This window comes from Syzygium oleosum, unplaced genomic scaffold (assembly GCF_021117445.2).
Source record: "Syzygium oleosum isolate NSW1041296 unplaced genomic scaffold, Sole_v2.1 Sole_v2.23, whole genome shotgun sequence".
Taxonomy (NCBI): domain Eukaryota; kingdom Viridiplantae; phylum Streptophyta; class Magnoliopsida; order Myrtales; family Myrtaceae; genus Syzygium; species Syzygium oleosum.
Window position 1 is genome coordinate 4,331,781 of NW_026607507.1, and position 16,061 is coordinate 4,347,841.

Sequence of the window (16,061 nt, forward strand, 5' to 3'; positions counted from 1 at the left end):
TCGATACATCCCTTCAATAGAGGATCGCCACCCTTTGCTACCCCCCAAGAGGGTCGCGATCCTCTGCTCCTGCTTGGAGCCAATGTCGGGCCTCACATCTCTCTTCTCTCGATTTTTTTTTAAAATTTATTTAGAAATTTGCCGATGTGAAGCCATGAGGTACCAATGCTGGCGGCAGGAAAATTACCAAAAAAGTCCTAAACCTTTTGTAATTGTGCCAATTCAGTCCTAAACAATTTTTTTTGGTCAATTCAGTCCTAAACCTTTTACAATTGTGCCAATTTAGTCCATCCGGCCACTTTTTGCCGGCGGGCGCTGATGTGGCCGCTGGCCGGCTGACCGGCGTCCACGTGGCAATATTTTAATATATTTTTTTATTATTTTATTATTATTATTTCTTTTTTCTTTTTTTTTTCTTTTCCTTCTCCCCCCTGGCCTGTCCGGCCAGGGGGGAGGCTTGCCGGCGAGGCGAGCTGGGCCCTCGCCGAGATCTGGGCCCTCGCCGGCGAGCCTCCCCCCTGGCCGGACAGGCCAGGGGGGAGAAGGAAAAGAAAAAAAAAGAAAAAAGAAAAAAAGTTTTCGAAAATAATAATAAAAATATTAAAATGTTGTCACGTGGATGCCGGCCGGCGCTACGTCAATCGGCCGGCGGCCACGTCAGCACCGGCCGGCGGCCACGTCAGCACCGGCCGGCCAAAAGTGGCCGGATGGACTAAATTGGCACAATTGCAAAAGGTTTTAGGACTGAATTGGCCAAAAAAAATTGTTTAGGACTGAATTGGCACAATTACAAAAGGTTTAGGACTTTTTTGGTAATTTTCCCCGCTGGCGGCATTGGCAACATCGCAACATCGTGCTTCTGTCTCCAAATCGACACGTATCGACGTTTGGCGCGTTCAATAACTAAAAATCAAAGTTCGGTGATCTAATTGCAAAACACGTCAAGTCAATGATCGATCGACCGGCTACCTCACGATGTATCGCCTACGCTGTAGGCTACTTTGTTCGACGAGGTTACCAACTAGCAGCAGGATAACAAAAACTCCACGGTGAATAAGTGAATTGAAGAGACAAGGATGGGCCCAAAACGGGGAAAAGAAAGAAGAAGAAGAGAGAGTCTCGACCTTGAGGAGTAAAATCGGGAGTGCTTATGATTTTAATTCGTGCGGATGATGATGAGATTAATCAATTTTGAAACCTCAACCACTTGGAGAACGACCCCATCAACTTGACAAAGGTTACTTTCTCTTTCCTCGGACCCGCCCGGGCCGTCAATCAAAACCCGAAACGCAAAATAGCGGGCGAGGTTGTCTGGGCTGTGTCGCATCGAAACCGTCCAATCAACCCGCCCCATTCGAGCCCGGCCCGGCCCGTTGCACCTTCCCGTTTCCTCGGCAATTAAAGGCGCGAATGATCTTTTATTTTTTTTTGTTTCCAAAAACATGTTTGGAATTAAAAATTCGTATGGCAACGCAATTTTATTTCTCTAATCTCGAGACAAATTTTTAGCTCGGAAATGGATTTGGAACAGGAGCGAGAAGTACAGATTTTTTACTTTTCTATTTTTAGAACATAAACAAAAACATCAATTCTTCTCACAGCTCACTCTCGCCGCCTCGTCGATCAAATCAATTTATATTTCGGAAACATAAATTGCGTATCGTTTTCGAACGGTCACTTTCTTCTTCAGAAACTCATCCTGAAATATTTCCGGTTGGAAATGGGGGTCCGGAAGTGTGTACGATGGTCGAAACCCCCACGCAAGGGAAACCCACGGAAGAAAGCGCACACGCGACCAACGAGCGAAGCGGGTGGGTCGCCCCCAAATCGCCACGGGACGCCACGTGTCAGGAGCTTTCTTCTCCCCCTCCCCCCACAGCTCTCTCACACACTCTCGGACCGGATAAGCTTTCTTGTCCCTCTCTTGGTCCGTGACCTCTCCCTCGCTTTCCCGAGAAAAAAAAAAAAAGAAAAACCCCCAAAAAATCCGAGAGAAGCCTGCCGATGACCCAAATTTTCCCGGAAAATTTCTAGCTTTCCCGGGGAGCTCTCCCGCAGTTCCGGAACCTTCTGCTCACGGAAATGGCGGCGGCCGTTGCTCCCCTGTGCTTCTCGGCCATCGGTCAGTCCCGCGACAAGAGATCGCTCGCCTCGTCGACGGGGGCCGCCCCCCGTCCCCACGGCGGCGGCAGCTCCGGCTCCGGCTCCGGCTCCGGCTTCGAGGGGATTCGGTTCCGTTCGAGCGTATATGGAGTAGCGAGGACCTCGACCTCGAGCTCCCGCGCGGTGGCTGTTCGCTGCATGTGCGCCGCAGTAGGTCAGTGAGTTCCCGATTCGATTGCATTACTGTCGCTTGTTCCCTGGAAAATTGGAGAATTGGAGAGAGAGAGAGAGAGAGCGATGGAGTAGATTGCTGTTGAATTGAAGCTTCTGCTTCGCTGTGGCAGCGCGGGACTTGTTTGCCTCCGACCGCGAGTTTCGTTCCTCATCTTCCTGTTTTTGCCAGTGCGATGAGTGTTCGTTTTCTTGGAAGCATGGAATTAGTTGTTTGCGCTCTGCGGATACTTGCTCTCACTTTGGTCAATCCAGCTTGCGTTAGCTTTAGCTTTCTTGCGATGGGTTTGAGTTCCGAGGGAACTATCGGCTGGGTTATATGTACATCGAGTGTCTTCTCTTAGTTGTGAAGATGTTGGCCGCTTTGTGTTTTTTTTCTCTCTTTTTTCTTCCAGATGTTCCCACTGTCGCTGAGACGAAGCAGAAATTTCTGAACGCGTACAAGCGGCCCATCCCGAGTATCTACAACACCGTGCTGCAGGAGCTGCTCGTCCAGCAGCACCTGATGCGGTACAAGAAGTTCTACCGGTACGACCCCGTGTTCGCCCTTGGCTTCGTGACCGTGTTCGATCAGCTCATGGAAGGGTACCCGAGTGATGAGGACAGGGAAACGATTTTTCAGGCGTACATTCGGGCCTTGAGTGAGGATCCTGAGCAATACAGGTTCTTAATAAGTCCTCTCACTGTGTCCGTTTGCATCTGTGTGTGCACGCATGCGCGGGGTAGGCATGGGGTTTTTGTGCATGCCGAATGTTAATGTTACTATTATCCCATGGTTGTCAATTGTCATGATAGAATGTGCAGATGATTACTCTGACATACGTATGACGGATATTGTAGTAAATATTAGGACTATGGCTCCAATTGGCTGGAGATTTCTGTCTTTACAATTTTACAAGTTTCTGGTGATGAAATTATGGGAGGAGGTGGTAGTGGGGTAGTGAATTCCACCGCACCTGGAGAAGGTGTGAAGTTGGGTTGGCTGGTTAGGTTTTGGCAAATCGACTGGTACTCCTCTTGTTGAAGTGTTGGGCCCCTGTGAGTACCTTAGAAGCAAATTTGACTCTATTCGGTTCTCAGTCTTGACTTTACGCCACAGCAACTCCCCTTTTCTTCATAAGGCTTGTGTGAGCTCTGTATGGATAGAAATTAATGCCTGGGATGATCACCTGGATTGTATTTAACTTTTGCAGTAGTTGTGGAAATTTTAAAATGCTGCTGATGCTAAAAGATAGGGTGAAATATTACCCAAGGGTCCTAATTACCTTTATGTTGAGAATTTTTCATCATTATTTTTTTTTTAGTTCTTTTATCAGTTTATGCGTAAAGCGGGCTGTTTTCTATGATCAATTTGTTGAAATGGAACCGTTACTCATCAAATGTTAAACAATGTGTGGCAGAGTCGATGCACAAAAGTTGGAAGGATGGGCCCGCGACCAAAGTTCAGATTCATTAGTTAACTTTTCGTCCAGAGGAGGGGAGATTGAAGAGAAGTTGAAGGATATTGCAGAAAGAGCTCGGGGTAAGGGGAGTTTTAACTATAGCCGCTTCTTCGCCGTGGGCCTGTTTCGTCTTCTTGAACTGGCAAATGCAACAGAGCCTACAGTACTAGATAAGGTTTGCCTTTTGAATATCCTGTCTGTCAACAACTTGATGCATAATCTTATGATTCCTGATACATACTTTGGTGGGTAAATTGAATTTTCGGCACTGATAACTTTCATTCCATCTGGTTTTGGTATTTGAAAATTCTTCATATTTGCCCAAATTTTTTTTTTAAGTACCTGGCTTATCCTCTTATTATGCTTGCAAGCAACTTTTGTTGTTCTGCACGGTAGTTTATTTGCTTTATCTACAAGCAGCTGAAAGTAAAATAGGAAGCATTTAGTTTTTTTAGCTCTCTTTAACTTTACAAGAAGCAACTTAAGTTCATAGTGACGTATAGATATAGACTGCAAAATCAGCGTCTGCTTGGTTTAATATTTTCAGTAAAATAAAATGAAACAGCCTTTTGTTTCTTGAAACGTTTTAGTTCGTGAAAACAAAAGAATTTTACATTAATTTATATTTTGAAAACATGTTTGGTCGTATTGTTTTCAAGGTTAAGGAGCGTGTTTTCATTTTAATAGTTGATTCTTTTTGTTTTTGTGAGGAATTAAAATTTTGAAAACATCTTTTCAGTTTGTAGTTATAAAAAGTGACAACTAAAAACACTTTTCCTTGTTCTCGCTAGGAAACTGCTTTCAACGTGTGATCAAACTCATTGCAATACTGGTTTCATTTTCATAAAATAGAGATCTGGTACTCATACCAAGCTGTTCCTTAAAGTTTAGTTTTTCTTTTCTCAAACTGTAATTTCTGGTCCTGCTGGCATTGTTCTTGAGAATATTCATGACTAACAAGTAATGTTGACACCTTTTCTTTGTAATTTCTTTCCAGCTTTGTGCTGCTTTAAATATAAATAAGAGAAGTGTGGACCGTGATCTTGATGTATACCGTAACCTGCTCTCCAAGCTGGTTCAAGCGAAGGATTTACTGAAGGAATATATTGACAGGTGATTGCTTTGTTCAGACTGATGTGTCTTTCGTTATTTACCGGGTCATCTTATAATAGAAACTGTTCCTTACTGCGGTAAGACATAATACTCAACAAGGATAATAAAATGATGGAAATCAATGCTGAAAGTATTACATTGTCCACTAACCACCTTAAAACTTTAAAGTATTAGACATGTTAGAATTCCTGGTAAGCAATGCAATTGAAACGCAATTGGAGTAGGGAGGAAAAATGCCACAAATGTGCTAAAAAAATGGCGGGTCATTGTTTTTGACTGCTTTAACCAAATGAAGTGAGAGCCTCAGCTGCCTCGATTTTCTTTTGTTGATTGTGGCCATTAGTTGACCTAGAAGCAATTGTGGCTCTGATCGATTCCTCGCAAGTGATAAAATTATGCTTCTGTGAGGTTTCATCTTCAGTAATCACTATTTACTGGAATAAGTGCAATTTTCAGGGAGAAGAGGAAGAGAGAAGAAAGGACAGAGTCCCAGAAGGCTAACGAGGCTATCACAAAATGCGTGGGAGAGTACCAAGAAGTTGGCCACTAGTTCAGTATGATCACTTCTCCAATCTGCAATATGAGGCCCTTGTGACCTTTCTAAATTTTTGAGGTATTAGAGTCGGAGGCAACGTGGTTTTGGGCTCTTTGCCTCTTCTTGTGCATTTGCACGCTAAATGTGTCGTTCATATGTGAATTCAGCCGATACATAGTGTCCCATTTTTCTGGAAATATATTTTATATCCTCAATCGATGAATTTGCATACTGTAACCTCTCAAAACCTAATGTATCTATTTGGGTAAATGCAATACGCAAGATGTCTTTTTCGGATTATTTCTTGCTCTTTTGATTACCTTTGCATAGCATGGTGCAACGTACCGTTACAGTAAACTGAGGAATGGGCGCCGGACAAAACCACGCCCAGCAGTCAATTTTTCGTTGAATTCAAGCAGCTGGTGGTTGGAGAGGGACTCCTACAACTACAGGTTTTCTCATTCACAAAAATGCTTATTATTGATTATTGAAACAACAACCAGAAGAAGGATTCGCAAATAAAAGCGCTACGGACGATGGGGGCATACTTGCCCGACCGCCATCATACTATGCTCATTTGGTACCTAATCATACGGTATCTAAATTAAGTAATTCCATGCTTTCTTTGAACACAAGGATGACACAAGATAGCAAATGCAACTGTAAAGTAAACTAGTTTATGGAACCCTTATTCATATAGCGTGTAAGAATGAGAATTAGTGGTCCATATCAAGATGGTTTAGCTAAAACGAGCGATATCAACTTCATCTGGGATTTTGAAAGTGTCAGCTGCACCAAACTTCCTCCACTCCTCCCCTTCTGGTATGGATTCTTCTTCTTCAGGAATATCGTCTTCCTGGGTGTCGTGATCGCCAGTGGCCAGCGGACGATGGACGCTTCTTGACTTACAGTCATGAGTGGCGAGCACTTTGACCTGGTGGAGGTGAGAAATTTCCACAACCACGGTGTCGTCGTCGGTTGGCAGTGGCTGCTTCCAGGGCTCCCCATCAATCCTCATGTAGGTGTGATCAGCTGCTCCCTTGTGAAACTCGAAGCGGATTCTGTGCGCCTGAGGCATAAGTTAGGTCAACCAAAAGAGCTCAAAATGAATTTCGTGATTTTCCATAGAAAGAAGGCGCAAAAATTAACCCTACAAATGAATCCAACATGCTTTCCATCTGTAATAAACATAGCCCGATTTCCCTCTCCTGAAAGAAATTTCCCCTCTAGCCCTCCCACTTCTGGCACTGTATGAGCTTTGGTTGCATTTTTGTATCCCTTAACATGGGAAGCTCCACAACAGTTGAATAAGAACTTTGAGACTCAACAGTAGATGAAATGAAACATTTGGGATTTAACCTGAGCAAGACGAGTCCCATGGCCTTTTGGGGCAAGTAGCAAAAGCCCGTGCCAGGCATCTCTGAAGCCGACTACCTCGATGAGGCCATCATCTACATATGGTGGAGTGAAGTCCCCCTGCTGCACATCATGTTACTCAGGCTAACATTCAAGAGATTAAGGACAATAACACTGAGTTGTTGCGATCTCACTTAACTTCACTCACGTAAAAGACATGAGGAAAGCTAATTGAAGCTAACGTCACTCACGTTAGTTCTACGTGGTCTTCCCCAAGGGTTTAATCCACCAGAAAAGCTCGGCAAGTTGAGGCATATGATTGACCTTATGCTGTTAACACAAAAGGTGTAAGAAAGGAATAAGAGTTGCCGCTCCAAGAGTAGAGACAAGAAAATAAAGGAGCGTAGACAGCCATTTCTGATTCCTGCTATATCATTGACACACACACACACACACACACACACAGCACATGGGAAGCATTGTAATCAGCGAAGATGAAGAAACACATGTCAAATCATGAAGAGTCAGAATACCTATCAAGTTTTGTTCTTTACAGTAATCGAATATTCAAGAACTCTGAGAAATGGACAAGCTGATTACGGATGTTGTAAGACATTTTAAACAAAAATAGGATCTTGGCATTGAGATGGCCTATGAAACTAAACAACTACATGGCCCCCTTGCATATCTAGCATATCATCTTTCCAACTGATAACTTGTCACGGCGACATCAAATGGTTTAACTTAAACATGGTAGCATGATTGGAAAATATCATATATAAATAGATCTCATTGACCTAATTTTTTCTTTTCTTACTTTGAGGAGGCCTTAAACCAATGAATAAAATTAGAATATAGGTGAAATTGGACTGACGGAAAGCGGGACAGACAGACAGACAGACAAATCCATACCCAGCAAAGCTCAAAAGAACATACCCCAGTATGTATAGCTACAGTACCTGTGAGGTATGTGGAGGTCTTGCCATTGACCTTCCTGCTTCATTATCTTCACCTTTGCTAGCTGAGCTATGTTCCTGAATTGACATTAGGGTAGAAGGCAGTGATACCTCTAGCAAACAGTATAAGACAAGATATATCAACAATACAACTTTTATATTCACTTACAAAATAAGTTTTCGGACCTAGGGGGACAGGGACACCACCAAAATTGTATAAATAGACTAAAATGCTGCTTGCTAAACCAAAATCGTAAATGCTTACTTAGAATTGGATTGAAACGGTGAAGCGAAAAACCCTCCTTGCGTTCCCACAAGCTTCATATAAGTACTCTATGACGGGCAAAAATGAAAAGGTCAGAAGGATATATGTTTTATGAACAAAATAATATGCTAGAAAGAGGCCGTGTGAATTTACTTACTCATCTTAGAATGACATGACAATGCAATAGAAACACACACGCATGAAGTCCTAAACTAGTATTCACTCCAAATAAGTAAACTTGGGGATACAAGCTCTCAAGAGATCATTCTTAAGTTTGGTTGCCCCTAAGAAAGTATGTCAGCCTCAGCCAGAGACTTGGACGATGCTTTGTGCAAAGATCTCATACAGGGGCCAGATTTCCTATTTTTTTCGTTTGAAAGATCATATGAGTATCAGAAGGAAAAATGATTCACTGAACACATCTTGGACTGCTTAAAATGGCGGACATAGTAACTATTTAGAAAGGACATGATACCTGATTAACCAGCTGGTTTTTAAATTTTCCAGGATGTGACTTCCTTTCTGAATGAAATGCATATGAGACTTGGGCATCCATTCCTGCAGGAAACAGAGTGCAAAGATTACTTGCGTCAGAAAATGAATTCCGTATAAAACTATATGCTGCCAAACTCACCAAAGAAAACAAATTGGAATAAGCAACAGATGATCATGTAATTCCACCAATACCAATCTAAAATTAGTAAGCCATTCTAATTTGGTCAAATACATAGAATGTGGAAAATCAGTTGTTAGAAAAATCATGCATCTTTGTGTTGCAATTAGATATGAGAATCACTTTCTCCAGAGAAAGTATTTTTACCCATGCTAAAGTAGTTCCAGAATCCCCCACGAAATGTATGGCAACCTTCCTGAGAAGCAAGTTAGACGTATAAGGAAACAAAGAAAGCAAATTATGTGCAACAACCAGCAAGATAGAGACACCGATTTACATTTTTGTCAAGAAATCTTTGTAAAGGGGAACTGAAGAGTCTAAGTTTGTTCACAAGCTATAGATGACCAACGCCTTCTTAAATTCCCCTATTTTTCTCCAAGAAGAGGTTGCAGTTTTTCTAATGTATCCCTCAGCTAATTCATTTTGTTATTGTCGCTGCAGCATAAAGCAACTAAAGTCTCATCATGTACCACCCATAGGCATAGTCCTTCAAGGGTACAGACTTCTTCCTGTCGACAGAGCATTGATGCCATGAAATGGGTGGAAATATTCAACCGACTATATTTTGATGCCATACATTGTATCATCCAATCTTAATAGTAGAGGGAGACCATAAAGTCAATGCTGTCATTGTTCATATGCAGCACTGTTTGACCGGAGAAATGACTTCAAACATAAAAACATATCTATCATCCTTGAATTTCCTGAGACATGACTATATATTGTAAGCAAGTGCTACAAGGTAGTCACGTTGTCTTACCATGTTCAGTTCATCTGATGTAGAAATACGGCCAAATGCATGCAGAGAATGAGGTAACTCAAGGGGTGCGATAGGGTCATAAGATCCTTCATGCGGAGCTCTCATCCTCATGAGAATATGCCAGCTGAATCACAAGAATCCCTTTTTAGCACTCAGAAAAGGAAAGAGCAAAAGTTAAATCGGATTTGGTCAAATTGCCAAAGGTTTACTATGTAATGCTTTTTACTCGATGAATGCAATGACATCTAAGGAATTCACCAGATACCAACCAACCAACCCTCAATTAAGCCTCTACAAAGACTTTGGAAGAAGCTGCGTTGCATTTCTAGGATTATTCTGTCAACATTTACCCTATGTAGATCATCTAGTAAACCCGATCACAATAATGCGAAGATGAAGCGGATAACTCGGAGAATATTCGAAAAGAAGCTTCAACAGAGAACTTTGCAATTTCAGATCGGTAGTTGCTGTCACCAATTGGCAAGGAAAAGGAAAAGAGAGCATCTGCTCGAGTTCTAAAGACATAGCCCCGCATCTGGCCTAAACCTTTGTCCTTAACATATGACAGAGAAAAAGAGGGGCTATTTTAACTCATGTAGAGGCTGTCCTCGTGGAGTAAGTGACTTATTACTTTGGAGACAAAAGACAATTATCATATTTTGATTCTTTCTCCTTTTGTGATTATCGTGAGATTTTGAATGTAGACAAATTTTAGGAGATGAGATAATGTATGCAGTATAACCTGTCTATCTTCATTTCCTCCGCCTTCATCACCTTTTCCAGGAATGCCTCTACAGATGGACGATCAGTCCCAGGATTCTTCTTACCCTGTAAGAGATTAGCAGCCTCATTACCCACAAGTCATGCAAGATATCCAGGAAAGAGTTGGGTGGCTTCTTGATATCGTAAAGCCTTACAAACATGAAAAATTAGAGAACATGACACATTAAAAGTAAGATGGCATAAAATGCAGTCTATATTTTTGGTCAAAAAATTCCGAGTCATTAATCAGAAAGATCAGGAAGGCCGCACCCAACCAAATGCAAAGGGTAGGTTATTTCCAGTTCCAAGGGGGACTGTGGCAATCGCAGGTGGGTGAGGTAATTTTAGATCCGACACGACTCCAAGAAGCCAACCAGCCGTTCCATCGCCACCTGCAACCTAGTGAAGGAGTTGCAATTAAGAAGTCAACTTTATCCACAAAAATAATAGTGTGTTACTATCGGATAAGTTGTTAAGAGTCCTCACAATGATTTTCAGCGTCTCTTGGATCTTTGCCGCGCCCTCATTTCCTTCCAGCTTCAGTTTTTCCAGGTTCATATAAATTCTATTCAAAACCTTGTCAGGGGGTTCTTCGCCCAGATCAAAAACCTGTAGTCAAAGCATCGAGTGTCCCCTCAGAAAATCAGTGATGAACAAAAAAGCAATGTCAGAATTTAAAGAACACTAGGTTGTTGAGATATCCATAGCCCAGCTACTGTTGTGGAATACCTGATGTTTATTTAGAAGGGCACGATACGTGACGAGAAGGTTCCCACCGAGCTGACCGCCACTTTTCGAGTTGATGAATACTAACACCGGGCATACAGGAATACGCGCCACGGGCTCAACCTTCGAACCGGGTAAAAGTATGTAACTAGGAATGTAAAAGTTGCTCCACAATGGGAAGTCAGAGCTGGAATTCTCCGTCGCCATCTCCAACTGCAAACCGCAAAAACAGATCAAGCATCAACTGGGAATGGATACATTTGGGTTCTGGAAGAAGGATTCCCAATTCCCAAAAACATCATCGGCTGCTGAGTAAAAATTGCAAAAGTACAAGCAACCGCATCACAAGTTCACAATCACCACAAAAGCACTCGCGCACCGCAATTCATCATCCACTGACCACGACTAAAGTCATAAGGGAATTCAATCTCAACAGCTCCACCAGTTCATTCACTACATCAAAAGATCGCCATTGTCTTCGGTCACCCCCGAAAGAAGCAGCAGAAGGACCCGAAACGGAAATCGATGGAAGCTACGTACGTCAGAGAAGCAAGCATTCAGATTTACCTGGAGAACGAACCCTTTGAGGAGATCAACTCGAAACCGCCTTCCTTGGGAGAAACCAGATTAAAGATTGGACCTTCAAGCAGGCTGGCTTTGACTTTTCTGACGCGAGAGAGAGAGAGAGAGAGAGAGAGAGAGAGAGAGAGAGAGAGAGAGAGAGACGGGTTGACCGAGACCATGGCATAGTCGGGTCGTTCTTCGCGTTAGTGTTTTCTTGAAGAAGCGGGATCGCTCGCTCGCACGGACAGACCGACAGTGCGCACGTTATAAATGAGCCCGTGAGCTTTCTAGCCGAGGAAATGACGCAGAATCTTCGCTGCCGTGTCGGGATTCGTGAATCTAATCGGAGGATAGGACGGCGGTATATGGGTGTTGGCCGGCACACATTCTGTCTGACGTCAGCATGTCCTGATGACAGGTCAAGCTATACTTCTTCAACAATCTTGCATAGCTGAAAGGGTGTGTCTAACAATCTTTTATCGTTGGATTGAAATATAAAAAAACAGGCTCGACCGTCTGACATATATCGGCTCGTATCGATCTAGTTATGAAAATCGATGGAGGTACGGTGCCCACGAGAGATCGTAGACTCGATCCCCCTAGAAGTAAACAAGTATTGCCCCCTAAGCGAACATAGATCATAGGAAGGCCAACACCGGATCTGGACCGTTCAGGCCTCATCAATGGTCCTATTCTTCCCCACAGGCCTCTGAACTAAGCCAGTTTGGGCCTGCCCAACGATCAGGTTTATGTGCAAGAAGCTATCTAGGGCACAAGGCTTGAGCCCACGTGACAAAGACGAAGGAAGAGACTGGTTCGGTGTTGTGATTTGGGCCCGCGCACATCATGAAATCCATCATCAAGAACATATGGCAACCCCGATCATTGGGGCACAGGGCATAGAGTTGTTGAGTTTGTGTCCCTATATAACTAGCTAGAGATTCAATTTCTTCACAAGTAGTTTGATCACCTTGTTCGGGATCCTATCTCATGCATATCGGGTAATTATTAGACACACATAGATCTACCCTGGAGGGTGGTCTTGAGAAAATGGGCAAGTAGAGTGATTCAAAACGGGTTGTGAGTGAGAAAGACGAACGTGCTTATCACTTGATCTTGTCTTGATATTTTTAAAGGAGTTCAATCCATGGGTAGAGGGTCTATGCCTATATAGACCCATGGATCCATATATCTCGATCGGAAGAATGGGAGAAGGATTGAAAAAGGATCTTAGAGCGTCTAGGGTTGGTCCAGTAGGGACGCCTTCTCTTTTATTCTCATTGGAGTTATTTCACAAAGACTGGACATGGTAAGGAAGAAGGGCGGAATAAACTGTTAAGATACATGTGTAAGTTGTGTTAGAAAATTCTCACATCCAAGATTGGTGTAAGTGTGAAGGAGTTAATAAATCGTAATTTGCTCATAATTCATTGGCTTAATTTTTTGAATGAATACGCTAACAAGCACACTTGGAGAGTGCAGCCCTTAGGATTGGCAGATCTAAGTGTTAGATATGAGACCAAAAATCTAAGCATTAGCTACACGTAACAAAATTAAAATCATATTTTTTAGCGCAAATATCTCGTACCGGAAATATTAACCTACTTATAGAATAGTTCATTGCTAAAAAAAATTTACATAGTGTCATTATTGTCTAAAGTTTGCTCATGTAATTATTCTTTCACACCGTGTCAGAGTAATTAAAGTCGTAAATTTTTTTTGTTAGGCCTACTATCAATGGCCTTCCTCTTCCAATACAAACACCAATTAATATCTTCACTTTCGATTTTTATAATTCTTTTCACCAGCAGCGAACCTAATACTAATCCCTTTTCTTGGGACTACGAGAGAAATTATAGTCATCAATCCTCAATTTTTTCCATCTGGGTAGAGAGAGAAAGGAGATAAAATCATCCTAGGCATTTCGTCAAACAGTTCAGGTAATGTGAATGTACTGTTAAATAACTAAAACGAGGGATAACAGGTTCACATCTTTTCAGACCACCAACAAGTACAGAGGCTGATGACACCAGCCTTGCGAGTTGTGGCAGAAGTTCCTTCATCCCCATCTGTAAAATCGAGCCATGTTCGGATCATGTTAAAACACGTTTTCTACCTTAGCTCAAACCATATTATTATTTTATAACCCACTTGTTTAATCACCATTTAATTAATAATCAAAGCGCAACACCTGTCGACCCCAGGCAATCCAATTTCGAGATCTTCTAGTTAACCCTCTCTCTCTCTCTCTCTCTCTCTCTCTCTCTCTCTCTCTCTCTCTCTCTCTCTCCATGCATTCCATACATCAGCACGATCAGAAATGGATCCACGTGTCGTGCACCTGCTAGCCGCAGAATTTCACTTAGCTCATTTTATACGTGAAATGCATTTTTAAATTGCATGCATTGTATACAAAGTATACGCAGTAGACTACGTAGTGCATTGGTGAATCTGCATGCAGGTATATGTCATTACAAGCAAATTCCAACCACATGTACTTGGTCCATTGTTTATTTTTCGGAAACGTATTATTTCTTGCCAAGAATGTTTATTTTACTTATTTCTTGATTCGAAGTTTTGTGACTCCCCGCACCATAATTTTTCCAGGGTTTCATTATTCAAAGGTTGTTGGGTTATCAGGACACCTCGCAACCAAGAACAACGACACTATATAACTACCCGATGGTTGTATAATGGAAGTCAACGTTAAAAGACGTACATGACTATATAAGGCATGCCATGCACAAGCAAACCCTAGGCGGGAGACATGTTCTTGCCACAACGAGATCGCCATGCATTATCATCCCCTAATCAAATCCATATAATAACAACGCAGATCTGGACACATTGACCGACCCTTGCGTAATGGTCTCCATGGCAAAATCTAGAAGGCAACATCAACACCACAGAAGCGAAACCGACGAACACGATCCACCATTTTCTTATGCAATTTTTTTGCATGACAGGCAAGATTATTTAAAACCTTCATGAGAAATCTAACGTGACGAAGAGATGTCTTAGAGACGTCGAACAGAGGAATAGTCGATTGCCGCATAATTTAATCCCAAAATCTCTCGGCGATTAACTAAGTAATATTCTGAAATACTTGGCGAACACACGTCCAACAGTTCTAGCGCCATTGCTGTTTTTTTAATGCACCTGCAGGGACAAGACGCAACATCATTGACTCTGGAAACGTGGATTAGAACAAGAAACAAGTAAAATAAAGGGTTAATGGTAATTATCTTGTGAAGTGAAACTACAGTGCAAGCGAACGGACAACGCAGTGGGTTTATGACCTCAGAGTTAGAAAAGGAAATAAAATAATAGTTGACCATCCTTCCTACGTTGTTAGATAGAGGTGGATGAGATGAACACCTGATTTTATTTGACTTTGAAAAAGTTGCTCGTTAACCCCAGGTGGAGTGTCAAGTTCATGTTCCTGCAAAGCCAAAAAAAGAAAAAGCAGCACAGACATATGAATATCCTATTTACAGTAGACAACTGTCAAAATGAGATGAAACTATGAGCTGGGGAGAGAAGAGAGGGGGGATGTGGTTGACCTTCGAGGTTGTGGCTCAGAAGGAGAAGGGACATGATATGTTGGGTCTGATGCTACGTGGCGATGTTTTGGTGGCTCAGTCCAAACATAGTCCAGCTTGGAAAGGCTGCTTCCTACAGTTAGACACGTGTTCAAGAGCTGACATGCATGTCTCAAATGTGATAGACCCCTAAGAGAAAAAAGAAGAAGTAGCCAACGGAGATGAACAATTATGGACTTTTTGTAGAGTACTAGAGTGTAAATTTAGATTGTAAGGTGGTGCTCTGTGACTAGTTGTCATGAGTATTGCACATCACAAGATTCATCCAGTTTCCTTAGGCTTATTCTGTCTGTGGGGCTTAGTTGAAGAGGCATACACATGGATATACTTTTGCCCTAGATTTTGCCACCCATTAATTAATAGGTTTTATTCGGTAGATGGTGATAAAGTCATCAAATTTTATTGCTCAAATTCCCCAATATCCAACTTTCTATCCCTTGGTATATCTCCATTTTGTGTCATATATGCGGGACAAGATTAAATGAGGTTAATTTTAGAAATCAAAATTAAGTCCGACAAGTTTTAGATCTGGAGACGCAATAAGATACAGGAGCAATGCCCCTATGTTCCTTCTATTTTAATGTAATATGGCTAACTAACTCTATTGTTTCAAATTTAGGTTCTATTGTCTTTTCATCAACACCTAGATATAGAAATTATTATTAGATCCTACTTGACATTAATGAGAATATGAATTTAAAGGGGGTGATTTTTATTATAAATTATAATGATACTGTAAATTTTTATTTTCACGCAAGTAAAATAAAATGGAAACATCCATTTACTAGACTAAAAATTGTGTGTATAGGTATCTTAACCCCATTTTGTAGTGATACTTTTTCGAACCGCAATGTACCAAATGAAAGTCCATGAAAAAATAGCTCGCCTCCATATTGAGCAAAAATCATGAAGTCAAAGAGTACTCTACTTATAACTCATCGGATACAGATTCTCTCTCTCTCTCTCTCTCTCT

At 41.9% G+C, this 16,061-nt stretch overlaps 2 protein-coding genes across 2 annotated transcripts; one reads left to right on the plus strand and one right to left on the minus strand.

The window, feature by feature from the left end:
- Positions 1–1,952: 1,952 nt before the first annotated feature.
- On the plus strand, positions 1,953–5,724 carry LOC115682339 (protein THYLAKOID FORMATION1, chloroplastic). Its single transcript, XM_030606524.2, has 5 exons — positions 1,953–2,317; positions 2,730–2,997; positions 3,735–3,951; positions 4,774–4,889; positions 5,346–5,724. Exons 1-5 carry the CDS (start codon positions 2,083–2,085, stop codon positions 5,437–5,439), a joined length of 930 nt encoding a protein of 309 aa, XP_030462384.1. The 5' UTR covers positions 1,953–2,082; the 3' UTR covers positions 5,440–5,724.
- Positions 5,725–6,062: 338 nt separating this feature from the next.
- LOC115682336 (diacylglycerol kinase 5-like) lies at positions 6,063–11,648 on the minus strand. The gene is made up of 13 exons (XM_030606520.2): positions 11,490–11,648; positions 10,926–11,135; positions 10,683–10,805; positions 10,467–10,595; positions 10,177–10,262; positions 9,435–9,558; positions 8,822–8,870; positions 8,477–8,559; positions 8,002–8,069; positions 7,740–7,814; positions 7,032–7,110; positions 6,784–6,900; positions 6,063–6,493 (listed from the first exon to the last, which is right to left on the minus strand). The coding sequence occupies exons 2-13, from the start codon at positions 11,127–11,129 to the stop codon at positions 6,164–6,166; spliced, it is 1,467 nt and encodes a 488-aa protein (XP_030462380.1). The 5' UTR covers positions 11,130–11,135; positions 11,490–11,648; the 3' UTR covers positions 6,063–6,163.
- Positions 11,649–16,061: the final 4,413 nt, after the last annotated feature.